General features: G+C 42.5%; 1 protein-coding gene across 1 annotated transcript in view; it reads right to left on the bottom strand.

The window, feature by feature from the left end:
• Nucleotides 1-22,654, bottom strand: part of LOC124274609 (protein SFI1 homolog) — a 40,911-nt gene that overhangs the window by 728 nt on the left and 17,529 nt on the right. The window contains 24 exon segments of the mRNA XM_046709975.1: nt 353-458; nt 675-1,062; nt 1,699-2,174; nt 2,853-2,954; nt 3,112-3,302; nt 3,304-3,447; nt 4,668-4,844; nt 5,753-5,902; nt 7,359-7,519; nt 8,668-8,764; nt 8,975-9,077; nt 9,473-9,645; nt 10,961-11,036; nt 11,791-11,876; nt 12,219-12,311; nt 12,898-12,979; nt 13,905-14,035; nt 15,324-15,390; nt 16,257-16,354; nt 18,216-18,308; nt 18,646-18,716; nt 19,023-19,184; nt 20,370-20,526; nt 20,803-20,905. Of these exon segments, the coding sequence (XP_046565931.1) occupies nt 353-458; nt 675-1,062; nt 1,699-2,174; nt 2,853-2,954; nt 3,112-3,302; nt 3,304-3,447; nt 4,668-4,844; nt 5,753-5,902; nt 7,359-7,519; nt 8,668-8,764; nt 8,975-9,077; nt 9,473-9,645; nt 10,961-11,036; nt 11,791-11,876; nt 12,219-12,311; nt 12,898-12,979; nt 13,905-14,035; nt 15,324-15,390; nt 16,257-16,354; nt 18,216-18,308; nt 18,646-18,716; nt 19,023-19,184; nt 20,370-20,526; nt 20,803-20,905 (3,487 nt within the window).

The raw sequence follows: 22,654 nt of genomic DNA, 5'->3' as shown, positions 1-22,654 counted from the left end.
ATGTTGCCTAACTTCAACTGATTAGTGACCTGCGCTCTATGCACAGGACCACACACCACCACATGATTTAAACAGCACACCTGCAGCAAATGACCAGGCCACACTGTAGCACCATCTTTTAAGACTACTCTGTTCAGTCCACATTTTTACCACCCTGACATCCTGTCTAATTACTACAAGTATAGACAATACAGTAAAACTGTCTGTTCAGTACAAGTTCAGTAACCTAAGACCGCCCAGTAGAGTCAACTGTACACCTAAAACCACAATGTATAGCTTCCATCGAGTCCAGTTATCTAAGGCCCCCAGTTGCACCATCTGTTCTATCCCGTTACAGGGAAAGGTCACTTACATCGTGTAGTTCACGTCTTGCATTGACCACATCCTCATCAGCTTCATCTCCAGCCTCCTGGTCCTTCAACAAGCCAGCCAGCTGCCGGTGTTGCTTTGTCAGCCTCCTGTAAAACAACATGAGTAGATGAGAAAGATGTCTTTGGGCTCAGTAGTATTGCAAGAAGTACTTTGAAGTATGAGTAAGCTTTATGTAGCAATCAACATTGGGTAAAATCAGCAACAATATAGTACGAACAGTCTTTATTCAATCAAGTAGTGACCATTATTAAGAAGAGCCTGTAGTTCTATGTAAAGAACAGAAAATTATCCTAATAACCAACCTTAGCCTCTTCTTCATCTCATCAAAAGATTTCAACTGATCACGGATCTGAACAATCTCTTCTGCTGGAGACAGACTGACCTTGACCTCTGACTGCTTTACATCTCTAACAGTGGAGAGGTCAAGGTACATGTTGGTCCCCTTCTGCTCGTGACACCTGCTCTGGGAGGAGTCAAATGACACTCTGTCCCCATTCCTGGGTGTGAACTCTTCCGGTCTGTCTGACCTTTTGATGAAATCATCTGGGGTGAGGAGCATGGTTCTTCCGGGACCCTTGTCGTCGAGATTGCCGCTGATGATGTTCCTCTCTGGTCTCCAAGATTGGTCTGTGTAGTGCTCATGGCGCTTGCTGGCCTCGGCTTTTGGGGAGGAGTACAGGAGAGGGTTACCTGTCAGGGGAAAATCGATACCATCAAATAATAGAAAGTGTGTTGCATTTAGCCTGATCAGAACAGGATTTAACTATGCATCAGAATGTCAGCTCGGGAGAAAAGATTAAAAGAGAAATGATGGGAAGAACACTCTTCAGAGACATCACTGTTTGGATCATTCATTCCCATCATCATCGTGAATTCAGGGATTCCAAGTAAGCTAACAGGTCAGGTGAAATTGGGTTTAACGTCGCGCTGGAGATTATTTCGCTCATATGACGATGTGCATACGTGTGTGTGTATGTGCGGCTGCTTGTACTAGCCCAGACTGAAGCTGGTTTTATAGTGCTAGCCCACTGAGATACCATGCCGCAGTGAAGCATGAATACCCCACTCAGACACATTATACTGACTCCAAGCCGACCAGTCCTTGTTGTACCCATTAAAGCTGAGCGCCAGGCAGGGACCAACAAGTACCATATTTTAACGTCTTTTGGTATGACGCGGTCGGGGATCGAACCCGCGACCTTCCGCTCTCGAGGGGAGACGCTCTAACCACTACACCACGGAGGCCGTCAGTTAGCTAACAGATTAATACAGAACACCTACATTGTGCTACCAAACAGTGCCGTGTAAGATGGTGGCATGGCGTACCTGACGGCTGTGACCTTTGTGTACTGCACGAGGGGGACACAAAGTTGGCAGGAGGAGCAAATTCTGTGTCTGAGGTGCTGGAGAGGTGAAGGTTATGGTCTGGGCCCTGATCATGGGGCCTCACCCTAGGGCTGTGTCGTTGCACCTCCCTCTGGTGCATCTCCCTGGGGCTGGGGCCTGGACCCTGCATCTCTGGCACTACCCTGGGGCTGGGGCCTGGACCCTGCATCTCTGGCACTTCCCTGGGGCTGTGCCCTTGACCCTGCATCTCCAGCACTACCTTAGGCCTGTGTGAGTGATGACTTGGGATGGACATCTTGTCCTGGGGCAGCATTGTGGTGTGTGGTGGCGATGTGTGTGTACCCAATACTGTCAGATTTGGCACAGTTGAGGTATTTGAGGTCGGTAGCTGGGGTGTGTGGAGTTGACGAAGGGGTGATACAGCAGATGGTTCTCCCTGCTCAGCCACATCAGACCTGGGGACAGATGTACATGAAACCATGATATAAAAAGCATGATGACACAGTTATCAACTTACGCCATGCATGTTTGATTCTATTAACACAGCAGTATGCGATAGCTGACTATTTTAAAAAATAAAAAAGAAGCTGAAAATAAGAACAAATAAACATACTCTGCTTCCATTTGTATGGTCCAGTAAAATTAAACTCATTTTTAATATCAAAGCAATTCATAAATATCGAAAATCATACATCACCATTAAGATATCACATGGAAATAGAAGTTTCATAATGGCCTGTGGAAACCTCATCAATGGCATCCATCACTTTATCTGACCCTTTTTTCATTAACTTCGGGATTTTAAATTACATTTACTTTCAATAACATTTGTTTCCAGTCATTGTGGGGGAGGCAACACTATGTTTTCATTGAGGCAGCTAAAAGTAATGATGAAAACATTGTGCTCGGGCAGTATTCTGTATTCTAGCCATAAAATCACATTTTCCTGAACCTACTTCAATTACAAGCATGTATAGTCACCAGCATGGTCCCACCTCAGACAGCTTTGGCTTTAGGGGCTCATATCATCACATCAACTTTGTCATGGTAAAACATTACTCTTTTACAGTGAAGTCAGTTAGACATTAGGCATGCATAGCCTATACTTAAAGCTATGTATGAACAATACTTACATTTCATACACTGAAGCATACAGTCCTGCTCTCTTCAGAGACTCAATGAGGAATGCAGGTTTTCTTGGCCGAGCTCTCTCCCTCCGCGATATTGGTGCAGGCCTGCACAACAAAACATACATCAACATCCACAGATGAACACCTGACTAGACATTACCCTACTATTTCACTAATATCCTTTATATATTTGAAACATATCCGATCATATATTTTCAACAGACTGACTTAAAAATCTTTAAATTGTGGAAGTTTTACATACCCATCACCTTGTCCGATCTCCAGTCTGTGATGAGCTCTACATGGGGACATGGTCTGTGTCAGGTGTGGTAGAGGGGCACCTGCTCTCTGAGGGTGGGGTACTAAAGCCTCTGGGGGTAGGGCATTGGGCTGTAAAGGGTAGGAATGGAAGTCTGGAGGGTGTTGTGCGAAGCTGGTCTTTATAGAGGAAAGCTGGTCAGGAGGTTGAGGTTGGTGGGGTTGACAGGGGGTAGGGGTCGAGGGGCAGGGGGCCACCCCTCACTTCCCGTCTACGAGCTGTCATGTATTTCCAGTGCAAGGCACATTTCTGCACAACTTGGAATGTGTCAAATACACTCTGAAACAAGGAATATTTCAATTACAACAAAAGCTATTGATACTCTGAACACAGAAGAATTTGCTACTTTCCTGACATTTTTTTAGATATTGTCATTTATTCAACTGTACCAAGAAATCTCATGGATTACAAAAACATGTTTCAAAGCTACTTCTTGCACTGTATCATCTTCTGTTTTGCAAAAGGTAGCCCTAAAATGTTGTGTAAGTATAATAGAGAAACACATGTAATGGTTTGGGATTACACTTTCTCAGTAATTGTTTATTCATATTTTTATAAGAAAGAAGTCGTTATCCACAATATCACTTGTCATAATCACATGCTATAACAAGTGTTTGCCACTGATATGGCAATGTCCCCCGCCGCTAAAGAATGGAATATCTACAATTTACTACTTTTTATTTTTTGGTCACATACAAGATGCCTGAAATGACTGGTGTCTGCATAATCACCCACTGTAGGCTGTCAACATACTTGAAAACATTGGGTGCACTGTTTTATGAGATATCGCCTTTAAAAAGCGGTCAAAGTATCGTGGTGACCTTGAAGATAAGGTCAAGGTCACCAAAATAAACTGGTGTCTGCGTAATCCCCCAATGTATGCTGTCACCAAATTTGAAGACATTGGGTACAACATTTCATGAGATATCGCGTTAACAAGAGTTTGAAAAGTGGTCAGTGTCGTGGTGACCTTGAAAATAAGGTCAAGGTCACCCAAATCAACTGGTGTCTGCGTAATCCCCCAATGTAGGCTGTCACCAAATTTGAAGACATTGGGTACAACAGTCCATGAAATATCGCGTTAACAAGAGTTAAAAGCGTGCAAAGTGTCATGGTGACCTTGAAGATAAGGTCAAGGTCACCCAAATAAACTGGTGTCTGCGTAATCCCCAAATGTAGGCTGTCACCAAATTTGAAGAAACTGGGTACAACAGTGCATGAGATACCACGTTAACAACAGTTTAAAAAGTGGTCAGTGTTGTGGTGACCTTGAAAATAAGGTCAAGGTCACCCAAATATATTGATGTCTGCGTAATCCCCCAATGTAGGCTGTCACCGAATTTCAAGACATTGGGTACAACATTTCATGAGATATCACGTTAACAAAAATCGGGACGTACAGACGGACGCCGCTGAATGCATAGTCCCCTGTTCCGCGTTTCGGCGGGGCACAACAACTGAAAACAAAATGATGATGCACATGTATCAGCTGAACCTACCTTAGCTTGTTGTTGTGCTGCAAACTTGGCTCTCATCCCTGCCAGGTCATTTGAGACCCGCAACCACTGCGCAGCACCACTACGCAGCAGACGGAGTCGTCTCCCCTCTAGCTCCTCTGCAACCCTTTTCTTCTTCCTACGTCTCTCCTGACTGTACACGTACCATGACACCACACTCTGCACACAGGAAGTCAGTAGATCAGTGTAATAAGATTTGTTTAACGCTGCATACTGTAATATTTCAGCCATATGACAACAGCCTATAGATTAGCACATCTGGAACAAACAATCCAGTGATCGATATTGTGAGCAATGATTCATACTATCAGTGTAGAATGACCAACTAATCCACTGAGCCTGACCACCAAATCCATTTGAATGACTCTTACAACTAGTACAGGTTGCTTGTGATCAACCCTAACGTGGAACCCCTATGATCTGTGTAATAATATAAGTTGTTCACTGGTCACGAGGGGGGGCATGGGTTGATGTACCCTCAATGTTTGGAATTACATCGAGGGTACATCAACCCATGGGCCCCGAGGGACCAGTAAACAACATATTTATCTTACCGAACACCTTAATGTTAATTTTGAATTGTTTGAAGCACAGGTTATTATCTTTTTGTAGCCATCGCTAGATTTTGCTGACAAGAAAAACAGATTAAGAGTTATCTCCCTTCCATCGATTTGCATTCGCAAAACATCGGTAATTTCCGTACATCATACCGGGGTACGTGATTCAATGTTATTCGAGATAAAGAATTACTACCACGAAGTACCAAATGAGTTGCCATTGACAGCGGGGTACATTGAAATGTTACTCGCTTGTAAGCGGGGTACATTGAAAATAATAGAAGAGCGCTCAGCCAATCAGAAAGCGACATTTATGTGTGAGGTAAGATAATGAGTATTAGTAACTCTCATGTATATGGGCCAGAGGCCTTTCATACAATAAACATCTTTTGACTTTTGACTTGACAATGACCTCAAAAGTCACCCTTTTAAACAAGACATCTAGTTTGTAGGGTACATGACAGAACAAACTGTCAAGATATGCAAGCACTTCTACAGCCATACACATACCTTCTTGAGAAGCACAAGGCACCAGTGCCACAGAGCAAGGTCTGTTTTCTGTTTCATCTCCTCGGACTCCGACATCCTCTCCTTCCACAGCAGGAATGACTTGGCTGTCAGACGGACATTCAGAAACCAGGTACTCTGTCTCCGGAGAAGCTGAGGGGAGGAATAGGCAGACTGAGCTCAAGTCACTCATATATACATTTGATCATATTAAATGTTCATCACTTGAATGAATGTACTAAGAGTACCTGTTAGTAGTAACTAATCTCACAACACATGTGCTGCCATTTATCTGTCAGGATGACACTATAGCAACACCAGCTGTCAATGATCCATCACTATAGCAACACCAGCTGTCAATGATCCATCACTATAGCAACACCAGCTGTCAATGATCCATCACTATAGCAACACCAGCTGTCAATGATCCATCACTATAGCAACACCAGCCGTCAATGATCCATCACTATAGCAACACCAGCTGTCAATGATCCATCACTATAGCAACATCAGCTGTCAATGATCCATCACTATAGCAACACCAGCTGTCAATGATCCATCACTATAGCAACATCAGCTGTCAATGATCCATCACTATAGCAACATCAGCTGTCAATGATCCATCACTATAGCAACATCAGCTGTCAATGATCCATCACTATAGCAACATCAGCTGTCAATGATCCATCACTATAGCAACACCAGCTGTCAATGATCCATCACTATAGCAACACCAGCTGTCAATGATCCATCACTATAGCAACACCAGCTGTCAATGATCCATCACTATAGCAACATCAGCTGTCAATGATCCATCACTATAGCAACATCAGCTGTCAATGATCCATCACTATAGCAACATCAGCTGTCAATGATCCATCACTATAGCAACATCAGCTGTCAATGATCCATCACTATAGCAACATCAGCTGTCAATGATTCATCACTATAGCAACATCAGCTGTCAAAGATCCATCACTATAGCAAAATCAGCTGTCAATGACCCATCACTATAGCAACATCAGCTGTCAATGATCCATCACTATAGCAACATCAGCTGTCAATGATCCATCACTATAGCAACATCAGCTGTCAATGATCCATCACTATAGCAACATCAGCTGTCAATGATCCATCACTATAGCAACATCAGCTTTCAATGATCCATCACTGTAGCAACATCAGCTGTCAATGATCCATCACTATAGCAACATCAGCTGTCAATGATCCATCACTATAGCAACATCAGCTGTCAATGATTCATCACTATAGCAACATCAGCTGTAAATGATCCATCACTATAGCAACATCAGCTGTCAATGATCCATCACTATAGCAACATCAGCTGTCAATGATCCATCACTATAGCAACATCAGCTGTCAATGATCCATCACTATATCATACATTCTTACTGAACCATCACTCACACACACATACACAAACATGCTGAGACACACATACACAAAGAAACACACACACACACACACACTCACTCACTGAGACGCACACACACACAATCACTGAGATGCACAGAGACAGACACACATATAACTCTCATACTCACACACACACACACACACAGACAGTGACAAACACAGCAACACTCACAGTTTTCCTGATGTTCAGTGTGGTGTGTTCCCTCCACTGTGAGACAACAGCCTTCATCACACCGTTTTGATGATGTTCCACGGCCTGCTGCCACCGGAGTCGTGCAATGACAGCAGCATCCCTGGCGTCACACCATCGCCGCAGGTACCGCTGCAGCTTACCTAGCAGACACCAACACAGACACTGACAGCGAAACCAAACACAGGAGCCGCCATAAATACGAGGCATCTCTGAAAGATCACTGATTTTATCTTTGATTCCTATGAAATCACAGAATGATGACCAAACCTTATTTGCATGCCCGAGGGACCTATGTTTTCAGATACAGCACCTAATGTTTAGGATGTTAGCTGTATTCACTAAAGTTACATAGATGTACAGGTAACTGCAGCCATGCCTGACAGATACCATTAGTGAGTGAGTGAGTTGAGTTTTACGCTTCACTCAGCAATATTCCAGCTATATGGAGGCGTTCTGTAAATAATTGATTCTGGACCAGACAATCCAGTGATCAGCATGAGCATCAATCTGCGCAATTGGGAACCGATCCCGTTAGTTGCCTCTTACGACAAGCATGGGTTACTGAAGGCACATTCTAACCCGGACCTTCATGGGACAGATACCATTAACCTTACAAGTTGTCTAAACATGAATCTTAGGAGCAACAGCATCTCATAAGATAAATGGTACATGATTCAGTTGATATATGTGTAATTAATCTGTTTCTTACATACCCTGAAATCAGACCATTGATACATATGTTGTCTATTCTAATGATCACAGTGTAGCATTAATGCATAACACAAGTCATTATCCATTTTATTCCTACCTCTCATGGCCCTACAAAAAATGTCTTCAATAATACCCGTGGAGTATCAAGGCAATGATAATGCAAACTAGACAAGGCCAAAGCACATTCATCATGTTCATATAATACTCTAAATCATATCACTATGAGAGGCACAGAAGCACTACACTCTGTGACTTTCATACAAGCAGTATGTGACATGTCTTGAAATGAGTGAGTGAGTGAGTTTAGTTTTACGCCACACTCAGCAATATTCCATCTATAAAAGGCGGTCTGTAAATAATCGAGTCTGGACCAGACAATCCAGTGATCAACAGCATGAGCATCGATCTGCGCAATTTGGAACCAATGACATGTGTCAATCAAGTCAGCGAGCCTGACCACCCGATCCTGTTAGTCGCCTCTTACGACAAACATAGTCGCCTTTTGTGGCAAGCATGTGTCTTGAAAAGGGAATTAATTCCCCTATCCTGCACTATCAGTATAATCCACACTTCTCACTTTTATTGAGTTCCGTCCTGGCGTCTTCCTCTAGGTGTTTGGTCTCAGACTTCTTGTATGCATGGATGGCAGCAAACCTGTGCCAGATCCTCAGTACCTGAAACACACTCCTACACCATGTACACGTCCACAGCATGTGCTTTTGTCATTCCTGCTTTCCCAACCATGAAATCCAAATTTCATTTACACCAAATCAACTGCCAATGTTATAAGAAACAGCAATTTTTTTCTCAAAGTTATTGAAAATAAATAAAACTCTTGAAGTGGTTCCTGGCATTCTCCTTACATAAGCGTTACATTAGCTCACCTTCACCAGCAGGTATCTGTTGTGATGGACACTTGCTTGGCTCTCTCGATGTCTCTCTTCCACTTGGAGACCGGCATTCTCCTGCCACAGGCAAAATGCCCACCTGAACACAAATATTGCAGTATATTCATTGTTTGTGAGGTGAAGGCTTCACTAATTGTATCCATGTGGGGAATTAAACATGGACACTTCAGCATTATGATCAAATGCTTTAGAGACAAAGTTACCAAGTGCCCACATTGTTTCAAAGGGTCAAATTATTTATAGGGGAATTATAGGAAAGTGTCTAATTATTCTTCCACCAATGACTTATTCTATGGAAAGTATTATACATCTAAGGAACAACAACTAGAAATTCTCCAATCCTCAATTTATAACAAACATAACAAAAGCCTATAATATTTATTTCTGAAATAGACTGATGTCACTAACATCATGACTTGACTGAAACAGTGATTATGTTTTTGTTCACCAACCCAGTAAAAGTCTGTAACCTACCTCAAATGTTCAACACATTTCTGTTGATAGCGTTCATCAGCTATGACCTTGACCTTCTTTGCCTGGTCAACGTAGGTCTTCCAGTGTGTAATGGTCATCCTGAACAGTTTCACCTTCAGGTGGGTGGAAGCCCTCAGTTTGAGACAATGTTTTTCCTTCCGATGCATATTGTACTGAAATAGAAAAACAAATAAGCCATGCTTGTTGATCAGGTCTTTCAGTGTAACATGACTGATGTATCAAACTCATAGCACTAAGATCTTGAAAGTACTATGGTCTTTCATTTATGAATGTATCTAAATCACTGTGTTAAGAACTAAATCAGAAAGCTGCACAGCACCAGTTCCCTTTGGGTTGGCTGTCTCAATGATTCAAAGTGCAAGTGATGTAGATAGCAAGCAGCAGCTAAGGTGAATCATAGTCACCACAAGTTCTAGATAGACATATGTATACAAAAACTTGTAGATTTTATGCAAAGTATGCACATTGATTTACATCTACATCTCCATGAATGCAATTATTGGAGTGAGTGAGTGAGTCAGGTTTTATGCCACCTTTAGCAATATTCCACCAATAACAAAGTAAGGTACACAATAAATTGGCATCAAACTTTGTACCCCCAGGTCTTCAGAGTGATAAGGAGATTCTTAAACCATTTCGCTGCCTCGAAATTCTTGTAAAAATATATAAACAATATCTTCACAGACCGCTTTTTATTCATTGACTTAAGTGCCGACAACTATAGAAAATCAGTGACACTGACCCCCTCAATAACTCAACACATGCTACTTCATCAGCCAATCAGGAAACAGCAGTTTTCGAGAGGAAACATCAACACAAACATAATTATTTGGTCAGTCAGTCAGTCTAGGGAATCTCTTGCAAGTTATTTCAATACAAATAGGTACCTAAATTTTAAGAATGAACCTCAGTAACATAATATTGCTGTGTCTTGCACAATCATTTCTTTACATAAAGGGTACAAGTTTAATGCCAGCAGTCAAATATTACAGGGGTGGAAATAACCCATTGCCCGACGTCCGAGTCCAGTGTTTTTTTCTGTCGGGCAAGCAAATTTGTATATCACACTGTACCGGTGTCCAGTTGACTTTCCAATGTTAATAAAATATCAACAAGAAAACGACCGGTATAGTGGAAAAATTATCAGGGCAAGTGATTTTACATGTGCCACTGTACCGGAGTACACTAGCAATTTTAAAGTTATTTCCACCCCTGTATTATAGTCTGGACCAGACAATCCATGGAGGGTCATCATGAGCATCTATCTTCACAATCGGGGATACAATGACTTGCATCAACCAAGCCACCAAGCCTGACCACCCAAAGTCGCCTCTTACGACAAGCATGGGTTGCTGAAGATGGATTCTAACCTGGATTTCAAGGGAAGTATGCAGTGAGAACTATACACAGCTCCATATCGACACACATCTCACAGCCTTCATATTCATGACAGTAAAAGCAACTCACTGATTTCCACTTGGTAAAGCACTTCTTCATGACAGCCAGATAACCGTGTCTCACAGCCTTCACCTCATTCATCTCACTGTAACAACATGTAATAAGGTCAGTGGTAGGTTGTGACTGGACACAGTCATCAATACACTGGTTAGACACAATATCAAGTAATATATTACCTAGGAGAAGTACCATATGAATACATATCATCCCTTTCTGGAACATCAGTGACTTTTCCAATGGAGCTCACCCAGATATGTGGAGAGTTCAAAACAGTGGCTGTCAACTTGATAGTCAAAACTTTCAGACTGTCAATATAATCCTTCCATGCCCTGAGATGTTGTGGGTCATATCTCACCTGTGTTTCAGGTCATCTATATGCCTCTGTCACACCCTGAGATGATGTGTCATATCTCACCATGTTCCAGGTCATCTATTGCTTCTTTCACACCCTGAGATGATGTGTCATATCTCACCATGTTCCAGATCATTTAATGCTTCTTTCATGCCCTCAGGTTGTTTTGTGTCATATCTCACCTGTGTTTCAGCTCATCTAATGCTTCTTCCATGCCTGAAATGTTTTTGTGTCATATCTCACCTGTGTTTCAGGTCATCTAATGCTTCTTTCATGCCCTCAGATTGTTTTGTGTAATATCTCACCTGTGTTTCAGCTCAGTATTTTTCTTCCATGCCTGAAATGTTTTGTGTCATATCTCACCTGTGTTTCAGCTCATCAAATGCCTGTCCTATGCGCTGAGATTGTTCAATGTCATATCTCACCGTGTTCCAGGTCATCTAATGCTTCTTTCATGCCCTTCAGATTGTTTTATGTCATATCTCACCTGTGTTTCAGGTCATCTATATGCCTCTTCCATGCCCTGAGATGCCGAACACAGAGTGAGATACAGTAGTGCTGCCCAGCTAACTCCTGTAGAAATGAAGTAGATGTAAGCATATGTTGTACACTTCTTAAACTTTATTTTTGAAATCACACCATCATGTAATCACAAAGCAATCTTCAGAGGGTTCAGTCACACTGACTGACTGACTGAGTTTGGTTTTACGCCGCTTTTAGCAATATTCCAGCAACATCACGGCGGGGGACACCAGAAATTGGCTTCACACATTGTGCCCATGTGGGGATTCGAACCCGGGTCTTCGGCGTGACGAGCCAACGCTTTAACCATTAGGCTACCCCACCGCCCCTTCAGTCACACCCTTCAGATACAACACTGCATGTGTTGGGGGGACACCTGCTGTGGGAACTCACTGTTTTCTGATTCTCCTCCAGTCTGTCCACTGTACGACCTCGCCAGATGCGGAAAAACCTCTGAGCTGTGTTGTCCTCGTCATGAAGAATTGCCTGGAATACACAATATCATGAGTGGAGTCTTAAACCGTAAACATTCACTCAATGATATCTCAAATAGATATCCTTAAACATTCCTTTTCATCCAAATTCTCACAATCTATCGGTATAACTTGGCATTAACTGTGAATGGAATCTGGCGCTGGACATGTTATAATGAGTGAGCGACTGAGTTTAGTTTTACGCCTCATTCAGCAATCTGGCATGTAAGCAAGCCAATTTTTTCGTGTAAGCCCGATAGGTTGCAAAGCTTTATATTTAGATAGTATTGAAGGCTTGCCCAACCTTTTGAGCCAAAATCATGTGTAAGCCCAGATTTTGTTTTATAACGGTAGCTACGCCCCTGGCAATATTCCAGCTATATGGTGTCGGTCTGTAACTAATCAAATCTCGACCAGACAATACAGTGATCAACATCATGAGCATCGATCTATGCAACTGGCGATAACATGTGTCAACCAAGTCAGCAAGTCTGACCACCCGCTAGTTGTCTCTTATGACAAGCATGAGTTACTGAAGATCAATTCTAACCCAGATCTTCATGGGTCACATATTATAATGTACCTGCAGGCTGACCTACCATTCTCTCAAGCATGCGGTGCTCCCGGCTATTCTCCAGTGCCTTTTGCCACTGTGTGAAGAACCTCACTGCTAAACTCTCCCTGGAATCAACATGACAATACTGTTACAGTTTCCTGAGGCCACCAACAATCAAATTATTAATCTGAATGGTACTTACAAACATTCATCCAACTAGTACTTACAAACCTATCAATTACATGCTGATACATTAAGAATTATCCCTTCCCTCAACACCCTACCATCTGAACTCACTACCCTATCATCTGAACTTTTTATGCTTCTGTCAGAACTCACTACCCTATCATCCGAACGTTTTATCCTTCTGTCAGAACTCACTACCCTATCATCCGAACTTTTATCCTTCTGTCAGAACTCACTACCCTATCATCCAAACTTTTTATTCTTCTGTCAGAACTCACTACCCTATCATCTGAACTTTTTATGCTTCTGTCACAACTCACTACCTTATCATCCGAGCTATTATGCTTCTCTCAGAACTCACTACCCTATCATCTGAACTTTTTATCCTTCTGTCAGAACTCAGTACCCTATCGTCCAAACTTTTTATGCTTCTGTCACAACTCACTACCCTATCATCCGAGCTATTATGCTTCTGTCAGAACTCACTACTCTATCATCTGAACTTTTTATCATTCTGTCAGAAGTCACTACTCTATCATCCGAACTTTTTATCATTCTGTCAGAACTCACTACTCTATCATCTGAACTTTTTATCATTCTGTCAGAAGTCACTACTCTATCATCTGAACTTTTTATCCTTCTGTCTGAACTCACTACCTTAGCATTTGAACTCGCTAGCCTACTGTTCGAACCCTACAATCTGAACTCACTACATTACCATGTGAACTCACTACCATACCATTTGAACTTATTCCCCTTCTGTCAGAACTCACTATCCTACCATTGGAACTCTCTGCCCAACCATCTGACTTCTACCATCTGAACTACCCTACTGTCTGAACTCATTATGCTTCACTTCCATACCGTCTGAACTGGACAGCCTTCTCCTGATATTCCCGGTTGTTCTTCTCCATCTGGACAAAGACTCTCATCCTGAACACACACTGGGGCATGACATGGAGGTAGAAGTGGGCGTCGGCTCGACTGTACTGGCTCTGTCAAACACAATCACATGTGAGTTGATCATGTAACAACTATTTCAGCATGCCATATACTGTAAACGTACTTATTTTCGCGTGGTGCAATTTTCGCGGAATTGACAGTTTAGACTACATCGCACGGTCAATTATTCGCGCAATCAGTAATTGCCGGAACTGCCAGCTGTCTCTTTGGCCGCCACTAATAGCAGTGAAAACAAACAGAGTGGCTTAACCTGTCAGGCGGCGTTTATTGCTTACTCACAGGAAATCCCTATCTGTGCGATATACTAGTACACAGTAATCCGTTTACTCACGGAAGAGATGAAAAACACATCAGTCTTATGTTCGAAAATTCTGACGATCTGACTAATTAACTTCTACTGTATATGAAGCTCTTTGTGATTTCAAACAAGCGGGTTTGTTGTGAATGAGATGATTGAGTGTTAGCGACTATTAAACTTCATGATGTACTGGTAAATAAAATCTTAGTGAATAAATAAAATACTGCTGTATTATTTCTTTCCTCGAGTGGTTTCATGGTTATCTGTTTTGTATCAAACCATCTGTCATGTGACCAATTTCCATGGCGCCACAACACACATTGCTGTTTTCGCTAATTCGCTATGGGATTTGGCTCATTATTTAATTATGTTTCGGGAAATCCATTACAGCGACAGTTAAGTATGATTCTTTATGCTACTATCAGTCGTCATTTTAAGATTCCCGTAGATTTCTGTCTTCAAACTTGATGTGTTATGGTAACAACTCAGGGGCGAGCGTGGCTAGACTGAATGAATGACAGGTATATTCGCGGTGTATAAATTTTCGTGCTAAAATGTTTTGCGCAAAAATAAAACCTGCGCGAAATATAATACGTTTACAGTAACCCTGACGGTCACAGCTATACATGATCATCTGTCATTGCTGTAGGTAGATAGATAGACAGCCATGCAACAGGAGCATCTAGCAACCATTGTGGCCAGTATACTGAAACTGTAATCATCCTGACACGGGGTGTAATCCACAAAGCGACATTGTGAGTATTGATTAAAGCCAGTGAGATTTATGGCATGCAGTCAACCAATCGGTGAGCCTTACCACGATATCCATATGAAACAACCATCATAGGTTGCTTGGCACCAATTTTAACCTGGAACTCCCATGGGTTCACATGACTGATGTCATCTTATCACAGCATGATTCTCAAGGCATATTTCATTTCCCAAAACATCAATCTCGAAAAGTTTCTTAATTCGTGTCATGATGAAACATGTGCGGTATAGAGTTGTCTCCCTGGACTGACCTTCCTGTGGTGTCTCCACTGAGCGTAGTTCTGAAGGGCCTGGAGGCTCTTTCCCAGCAGCACACAGCTACAACCAGAACAACAGGAACTCAGTGCATGTAGTTAAACAGTTAACTATAGTACAGACATGTCACAGATATAATACATACTTGGCTACCAGACCAGTGATTGACGGCAATCAACATTGTCAGGGTTGTAAGGTGAGGTGAGGTGAAATTAGGTTTAACGTTGTTCTTGAGAATATTTCGCTCATATGACGACGTGCATGCCTGTGTATGTGTATGTGCGGCTGCTTGTACTAGCCCAGACTGAAGCAGGTTTTATAGTGCTAGCCCACTGAGATACCATGCCGCAGTGAAGCATGAATACCCCACTCAGACACATTATACTGACTCCGAGCCGACCAGTCCTTGACATACCCATTAAATGCCGAGCACCAGGCAGGGACCAAAAAGTACCATATTTTAACGTCTTTTGGTATGACGCGGTCGGGGATCGAACCTGCGACCTTCCGCTCTCCGGGCGAACGCTCTAACCACTACACCACGGAGGCAGTTTGTCAGGGTTGTAAGATATCAAAATGGAGAAGAGGAGAAGGAGACACATACGCTGTGGACCAATTCATCTGCCCTTGTATCCCAGTCAGGGGAGCAATGGTACCCATACACAAGAAAATGGTTAGTTTTTCAATATTTTCTAAGTGCATTTGTATCAGATTTGTTTCAGTTTTGCCCATAAGGCTTTAACCACAATTAATGACAAAAGATACATTAACTGTATTGGTGAATCACATATAAAGCACATTGTGCTGATAAAACTATGTTCATGCTTAGAGAGAATCTAGGATCCTGGCAGATAAAGGGGTGTAACTCTGTACAGCTCCTTCAGCTACTGGTCATGTCACATACAATGATACATCACGTATCTCCCTACCTGTAATGCTTCCTGGCTTTCTGTGTCTGAGGCATCATTTTCAGTTCTTCGTGTGTTTCACATCGAATCAGCCACTGACTCCACACCCTCCTCATCACCTGGAGCACAACAGCTAGGCTACAGACACTACACACCTCTCCTGGGAGGACTCTACAGATTCCACAGATAGCCCCCTCTCTCTTTGCATCTGTCCATGTACAGAAAGTTACCTTGACGTCCACCCCACCATTGACCATCCCTGTTACCTCGACGTCCACCCCACCATTGACCATCCCTGCCTAGAGCCAGCTGTATTTGTAAATGTTACAGATAGCTCGAACCACCAAACACCCCTGTCTACCCCTCACTACTACCCCAACTGCCTACCCCCTCACCCCTACCCCACCTGCTTACCCCTCACCCCTACCCACCTGCCTACCCCTCACCTACCTGATTACCCCTCACCCTACCCACCTGCCTACCCCTCATCTCAACACTACCTGATTACCCCTCACCCCTACCCACCTGCCTACCCCTACCCCACCTGCCTACCCCTCACCCCTACCACCCCTACCCACCTACCTATCCCTCACCCCTACCCACCTGCCTCTCCCCCACCCCACCTGCCTATCCCTCACCCCTACCCCACCTGCCTACCCTCACCCCTACCCACCTGCCTACCCCCCTACCCTACCTGCCTTCCCCTCTCCCTACTGCCTACCCCTCACCCCTACCCACCTGCCTATCCCTCACCCCTACCAACCTGCCTATCCTCACCCCTACCCACCAGCTTATCCCTCTCCCCTACCCCCACCTGCCTACCCCCTCACCCCTACCCCTCACCCCTACCCCACCTGCCTATCCCTCACCCCTACCCCACCTGCCTATCCCTCCCCCCCTCACCCACCTGCCTACCCCTCACCCCTACCCACCTGCCTATCCCTCACCCACCTGCCTACCCCTACCCACCTGCCTACCCCTCACCCCTACCCCACCTGCTTACTAGGGCTGTGCAATATTACCGGTAAACTGGTACAGTATCTCTCAATATGATTATCGCGATATGGTTCAGATTACGCAATATATTGGGTCATCCAGAGTTAGGTCCCTTGGAATTATCTGCCCTAAAAATGTGCTCTAAAAGTGCCAAATATACTTCTGTTTCTTTTCTGTTTCATGTAACATTTTACAACTGGAAGTGTCTTTATAAGTGGCTCCAAAAGTGCCAAATATTCTACCAAATGCTTTAAGTTTTGGGGTTTTAGAGGAATTAATGGACTCAAATGGACCAACCTTTTAAGAAAAGCAAGAGTTATGGATGTCAACTTCTTGTGAATAACACAACGTTTCGGAGTGTATGCTTGCTCCTTCATCAGGTCATGAATATTCACAACAAAGAAGTTGACATCCATAAATCTTGTTTTCTTATGCATTCCACTTCTAAATGCCCTTCAAAGATTATTCGGACTTATAAGTAGAGCTACTGGCTCTGAGTGACCATTTCGCAATTCACATTATTTTGTTATTTTTGTTTTGTTTCATAATGGGACATATGTTATCAATTTATGATAAAGGCCAAAGACATATCAATTTTGTAGGACTGCATAATGACATTCTAGTCAAGGACCCTAGTTATTGGAGGTCACATGAGATTTTAAGCTCAAGTAGTTCACCTAAATCATGTTTTTGTTTCATTTTACAACAGTTCATGTTAACACATGTTTAACACATGTTGAATCTGAATGAATCACTGACAAACAGTAACACCCTACCCCACCTGCCTACCCCTTACCCACCTGCCTATCCCTCACCCCTACACACCTGATTACCCCTCACCCCTATCCCACCTGCCTACCCCTCACCTCTACCGCACCTGCCCACCCTACCCAACCTGCCTACCCTCACCCCACCCACCTGCCTATCCCACCTCTACCCCACCTTGTTTACAGCAGCTATGTTTGCCCACTTGGATGTTGTTACCTGTCTGTGATGGAGCTGTTCAGCCATCCGTTGTCGCATGGCCTGAAGCCTCTGCTGTACCCCATACAGCCGGAATGCACTCAGACCAACAACCTGTAACATGAAAAACTGTCACTACTTCTCTCATGGCACACAATACATTCTCTAATCAACACTATATATAGTGTCACAGGTGGCGTCTTCGTGAAACAGCAGCAGAGTGTGAATGAGTATGGTTTGAACAATCGTTCAGCGACATCACAGCTCGGTCACCAGAAAATGGGGCCCTCATGACAGGAATAAAATGCTGGTCTTCAGCATCAAAAGCAAATGTTTTGACCACTACACTACCCACAGAAAAACAGCTGAGACATAGCACTGCCATAAAACAAAGTCATGCACTAGGAAAAAAACATTTTCCTTAATTAGCTGATTGTGTAGTCTAACTGACCAGCAGGTGGTGTCTGTAGTGTTGGTCAGCTGTCTTCTCTTTCTTCCTGGCTGCCCGACACCCATACACATCTGACACTGGTCAAGGGGTATTGACGTGAGATCAGAGAATCAGTTAGGATGAAAGGGCTTGAAAGATTACATACACCTAACTCGTCCACTTCAAAATAATTGGAAAGGGAAGTAATTTGAGACTATACAACTGCACTTCACTGATCACAACGCCAGACTGTACTATGTGGGGGAAAAGTCACTGGGACTAACACAAGCAATAACCACCATTTACCCTGCCTCACTGTGTTGATGGTTAAGCATGTATACTACAGGACAGTGTGTACATTCAACAATCGCACCAGCTACAACACGTGACAAGGATACACCGTTTCCAGTGCTGCATGGATCTGCGCAGCGTGAACCTGTAGGCTAGGTGCTGCATGTGGTCATGGTGCCGGGCCAGGGACTGACGCAGAGCGAGATGCTGATGCCACTGCTGAAGGTAGCGGGACTTCAGCATGGTCTGGTACACCCTAGCAGCATACGCTGAAATAGAAGTTGTGTTAATATTGATGATTCTTACTATGAATACAGTATATCATGACATTAATGTGTCATATCTAAACTGTCATGGAACAAATGAGAGTAGCCCTACCTTTGGATTTTACAGGAAAACACCCAGAAATCAAATCAAGATATCAATTCGTTAGTAAAATCATTATGTTTTGATACACAGGTAATTGTTGTCGCACAATGTAAAGTATTATTGTTATTTGTGAGAGCTTTGTGATGTGAATTGGCATTGTTAGATATGCAAAATAATGAGATGACTGATTAAAATGGACTTCTGGTTTGTATTCAGCTGCTTATATCTGGCATAATCATGTGAATCGTGTTGATATTGCAAAAAGGGACACTCCATCATTCCTTTATAATCAGGTAACTGCCTTGCCTCATGAAGATGAAGTATTTTATCACAGGTAAAAGTCACTTCTGTGACAATGGACATATGCAGAAAGATTGACACAAGAACATAGACAATGAAATGTGTTAATAATCAGGGATAACAGGCCCAGGATCCACACTGCTATGTAGACATTTCATCCAACACCAACAGGAACATGATCACAACTGTTCTTCTTCTCCATCCTCATCCTGTACAAGATCCTGGACCTGCCCTTATTTCAAACCCTTCTCACCATAATGCTTCTTCTTCTCCATCCTCGTCCTGTAGTACAAGATCCTGGACCTGCCCTTATTTCAAACCCTTCTCACCGTAATGCTTCTTCTTCTCCATCCTCGTCCTGTAGTACAAGATCCTGGACCTGCCCTTATTTCAAACCCTTCTCACCGTAATGCTTCTTCTTCTCCATCCTCGTCCTGTAGTACAAGATCCTGGACCTGCCCTTATTTCAAACCCTTCTCACCGTAATGCTTCTTCTTCTCCATCCTCGTCCTGTAGTACAAGATCCTGGACCTGCCCTTATTTCAAACCCTTCTCACCGTAATGCTTCTTCTTCTCCATCCTCGTCCTGTAGTACAAGATCCTGGACCTGCCCTTATTTCAAACCCTTCTCACCGTAATGCTTCTTCTTCTCCATCCTCGTCCTGTAGTACAAGATCCTGGACCTGCCCTTATTTCAAACCCTTCTCACCGTAATGCTTCTTCTTCTCCATCCTCGTCCTGTAGTACAAGATCCTGGACCTGCCCTTATTTCAAACCCTTCTCACCGTAATGCTTCTTCTTCTCCATCCTCGTCCTGTAGTACAAGATCCAGGCATGGAGGCAGCGGGTTGCGAGGACAGAGTTCTGGTGCCGATATGCATGGAGGGCCTTCTGCTTGTCCAACTGTCGATTCTGGAACGCCTCGTGCCACAAGAGCCAGTGCTGTAACAAGTGTTACCATTACAGTATTACAACAAAGTGAATAAGGTGGTTACCAATAGATAGAAACCAACTAGCATGAGCATGATGCTAACAAACCAAGACATAACAACAACTCAGATTCCAATCCACAATCTCAGGTTTCTGGTGCACTCAAGGGACATAACTCCGCAACTGTGAATTGTGGCACCTTAGACCACTAGGTCACCCTTCCCTCTCTGAATGTTTACCTACAAACACAGAATGTACAAAGACATGGAGTTTTGACTTAATCTTTACCTGAGCTTGTAACCTGTATGCCCAGAACTGGAGAGCAATGCCATCCATTTCCTGTCTCTCATGTGAGAGAGCTATCTCGATCTGCCATTGCCGCCACGCCCATCTGTACACAAACACAATAGGATGATTACATTTATCTCTAGTAACATACTGTTCTGAGCAAAAATAATCACCAGTGAAGAGAAAATGATGCAATGTTTGACCAAATAAGGTTAGAAAAACTAAATGCATCATTCAAACAAATCATAAAGTGAGAGGAATATTTTCACGAAATTTATTAATTAATATGGTGTTTCCTGTACTGGCTAGTGAACAGTTATCGCCGCATAACAGTTATCGCCATTACATCAGTATCACAGTATCAGTACATCAGCACAATTCCGATCAATTACAATTCCGTGGGTTTTCCCTCGGTATTTGACAACAATAAAGGACAGCAAAAGAAAATTATTCACAGTAAGTAACATAAGAGAAAAATTAAAGAAAAGTTATGAACCCTATAATTCTTTTTCAACTTAGTCGAGGGGCATAATTGCAAGTTCAAGTTCACAAGTCATTAATTGTTTCATTCCCTATCAATCTACTGTGAAAGAAATACTCAAATAGTCACATAACAATTATTCGAAGTTACTGTATGATATAAATAAATATATTATTTCCCGAATGGCCTGAGAAATTCTAAATGGGGATAACTGTTACAGTTAGCTGTGAGAAAACATCTATTTATACTGCTGTGATTCCCTTCTGCCGCGTTATATAAAAACATGATCGGCAGCAATGAATCGGCTGGACACATCGGTGAATAGCTAATTAAGTATCATAATTAATTCTGTTTCATTAATTTAACGAACGGATGAGTAAATTTGTAAATACCGCTAAAACATGGCGATAACTGTTCGGTAGCCAGTACATTCTATTTACAAGAGATAAGGGCATACTAATGCCTTGTTGAAATGAAGCAGTTTATTTCTTATATGAATGTTAAAAATATTCTGAGGTAAGTAACAAATCAGATAGTTGAAAAATGAAATTTTTAGAGTAAAATTAATATTTTATACTTATCCTGACTCATGCTTATTGCTTGTCTTCTTCTTCTTGCGAACATAGTGGAACACGTGTATCTCCCAATTGAAGTTCCCTTCAATTAAAAAATCACTAATTAGTACTCACCACGAGTTACCTCCCTTCCACAAGCTCGGGAACGAGGGCGCCACCTGAACCCATGTGCCTCACTCTCTCCTTTAGTTTCGAACCCAACACTTTATTTTTCTGAAGAAATCCAAAGTGTTAAGTGGGGAGGACGGGAGGGCTTACCTCATGAGTCAGGATAAGTATAAAATATTAATTTTACTCTAAAAATTTCATATTTTTCCTTATCCTGACTCATGCTTATTGCTTGTAGAATCCGACGGAAAAGGAGGTGGGAATATATATACTTTGGATTTTAATAATTAGTGATTTGAACTGTGATGATTGTAATAACCCTATGGGAACTTCATAAAGGCACTGAACTGATGAATTCCTGCTGTATAACTTATCAGCTGCCATATAAGGTTATTACAATTTATAGAATATGATAAAAGTATATACAACATTAATGTAAGCTGAAGCTATTAATGTGATAATATAAACTTCTGTGAGTTTATAGTGGATACTTTTATAAATTAACCAAAGTATTAAGCTTAAGATATGCATATATTTAAGCTATAATAGTATAGTATTGTGCTTAAGATATAATTATAACTTAAGCTGTATAATAGAACCAACTCCTTAGAGTTTGTTAACTAATACATTTATGCATATGACCATATGACTGAGCTTAAGGATTGATGAAACTTAAGCTGAACATATA

This window comes from Haliotis rubra, unplaced genomic scaffold (assembly GCF_003918875.1).
Source record: "Haliotis rubra isolate DU_JTF1 unplaced genomic scaffold, ASM391887v1 Scf192, whole genome shotgun sequence".
NCBI lineage: Eukaryota > Metazoa > Mollusca > Gastropoda > Lepetellida > Haliotidae > Haliotis > Haliotis rubra.
The sequence above is the reverse complement of the archived record's forward strand: the minus strand, read 5'-3'. Positions and strand labels throughout refer to the sequence as shown.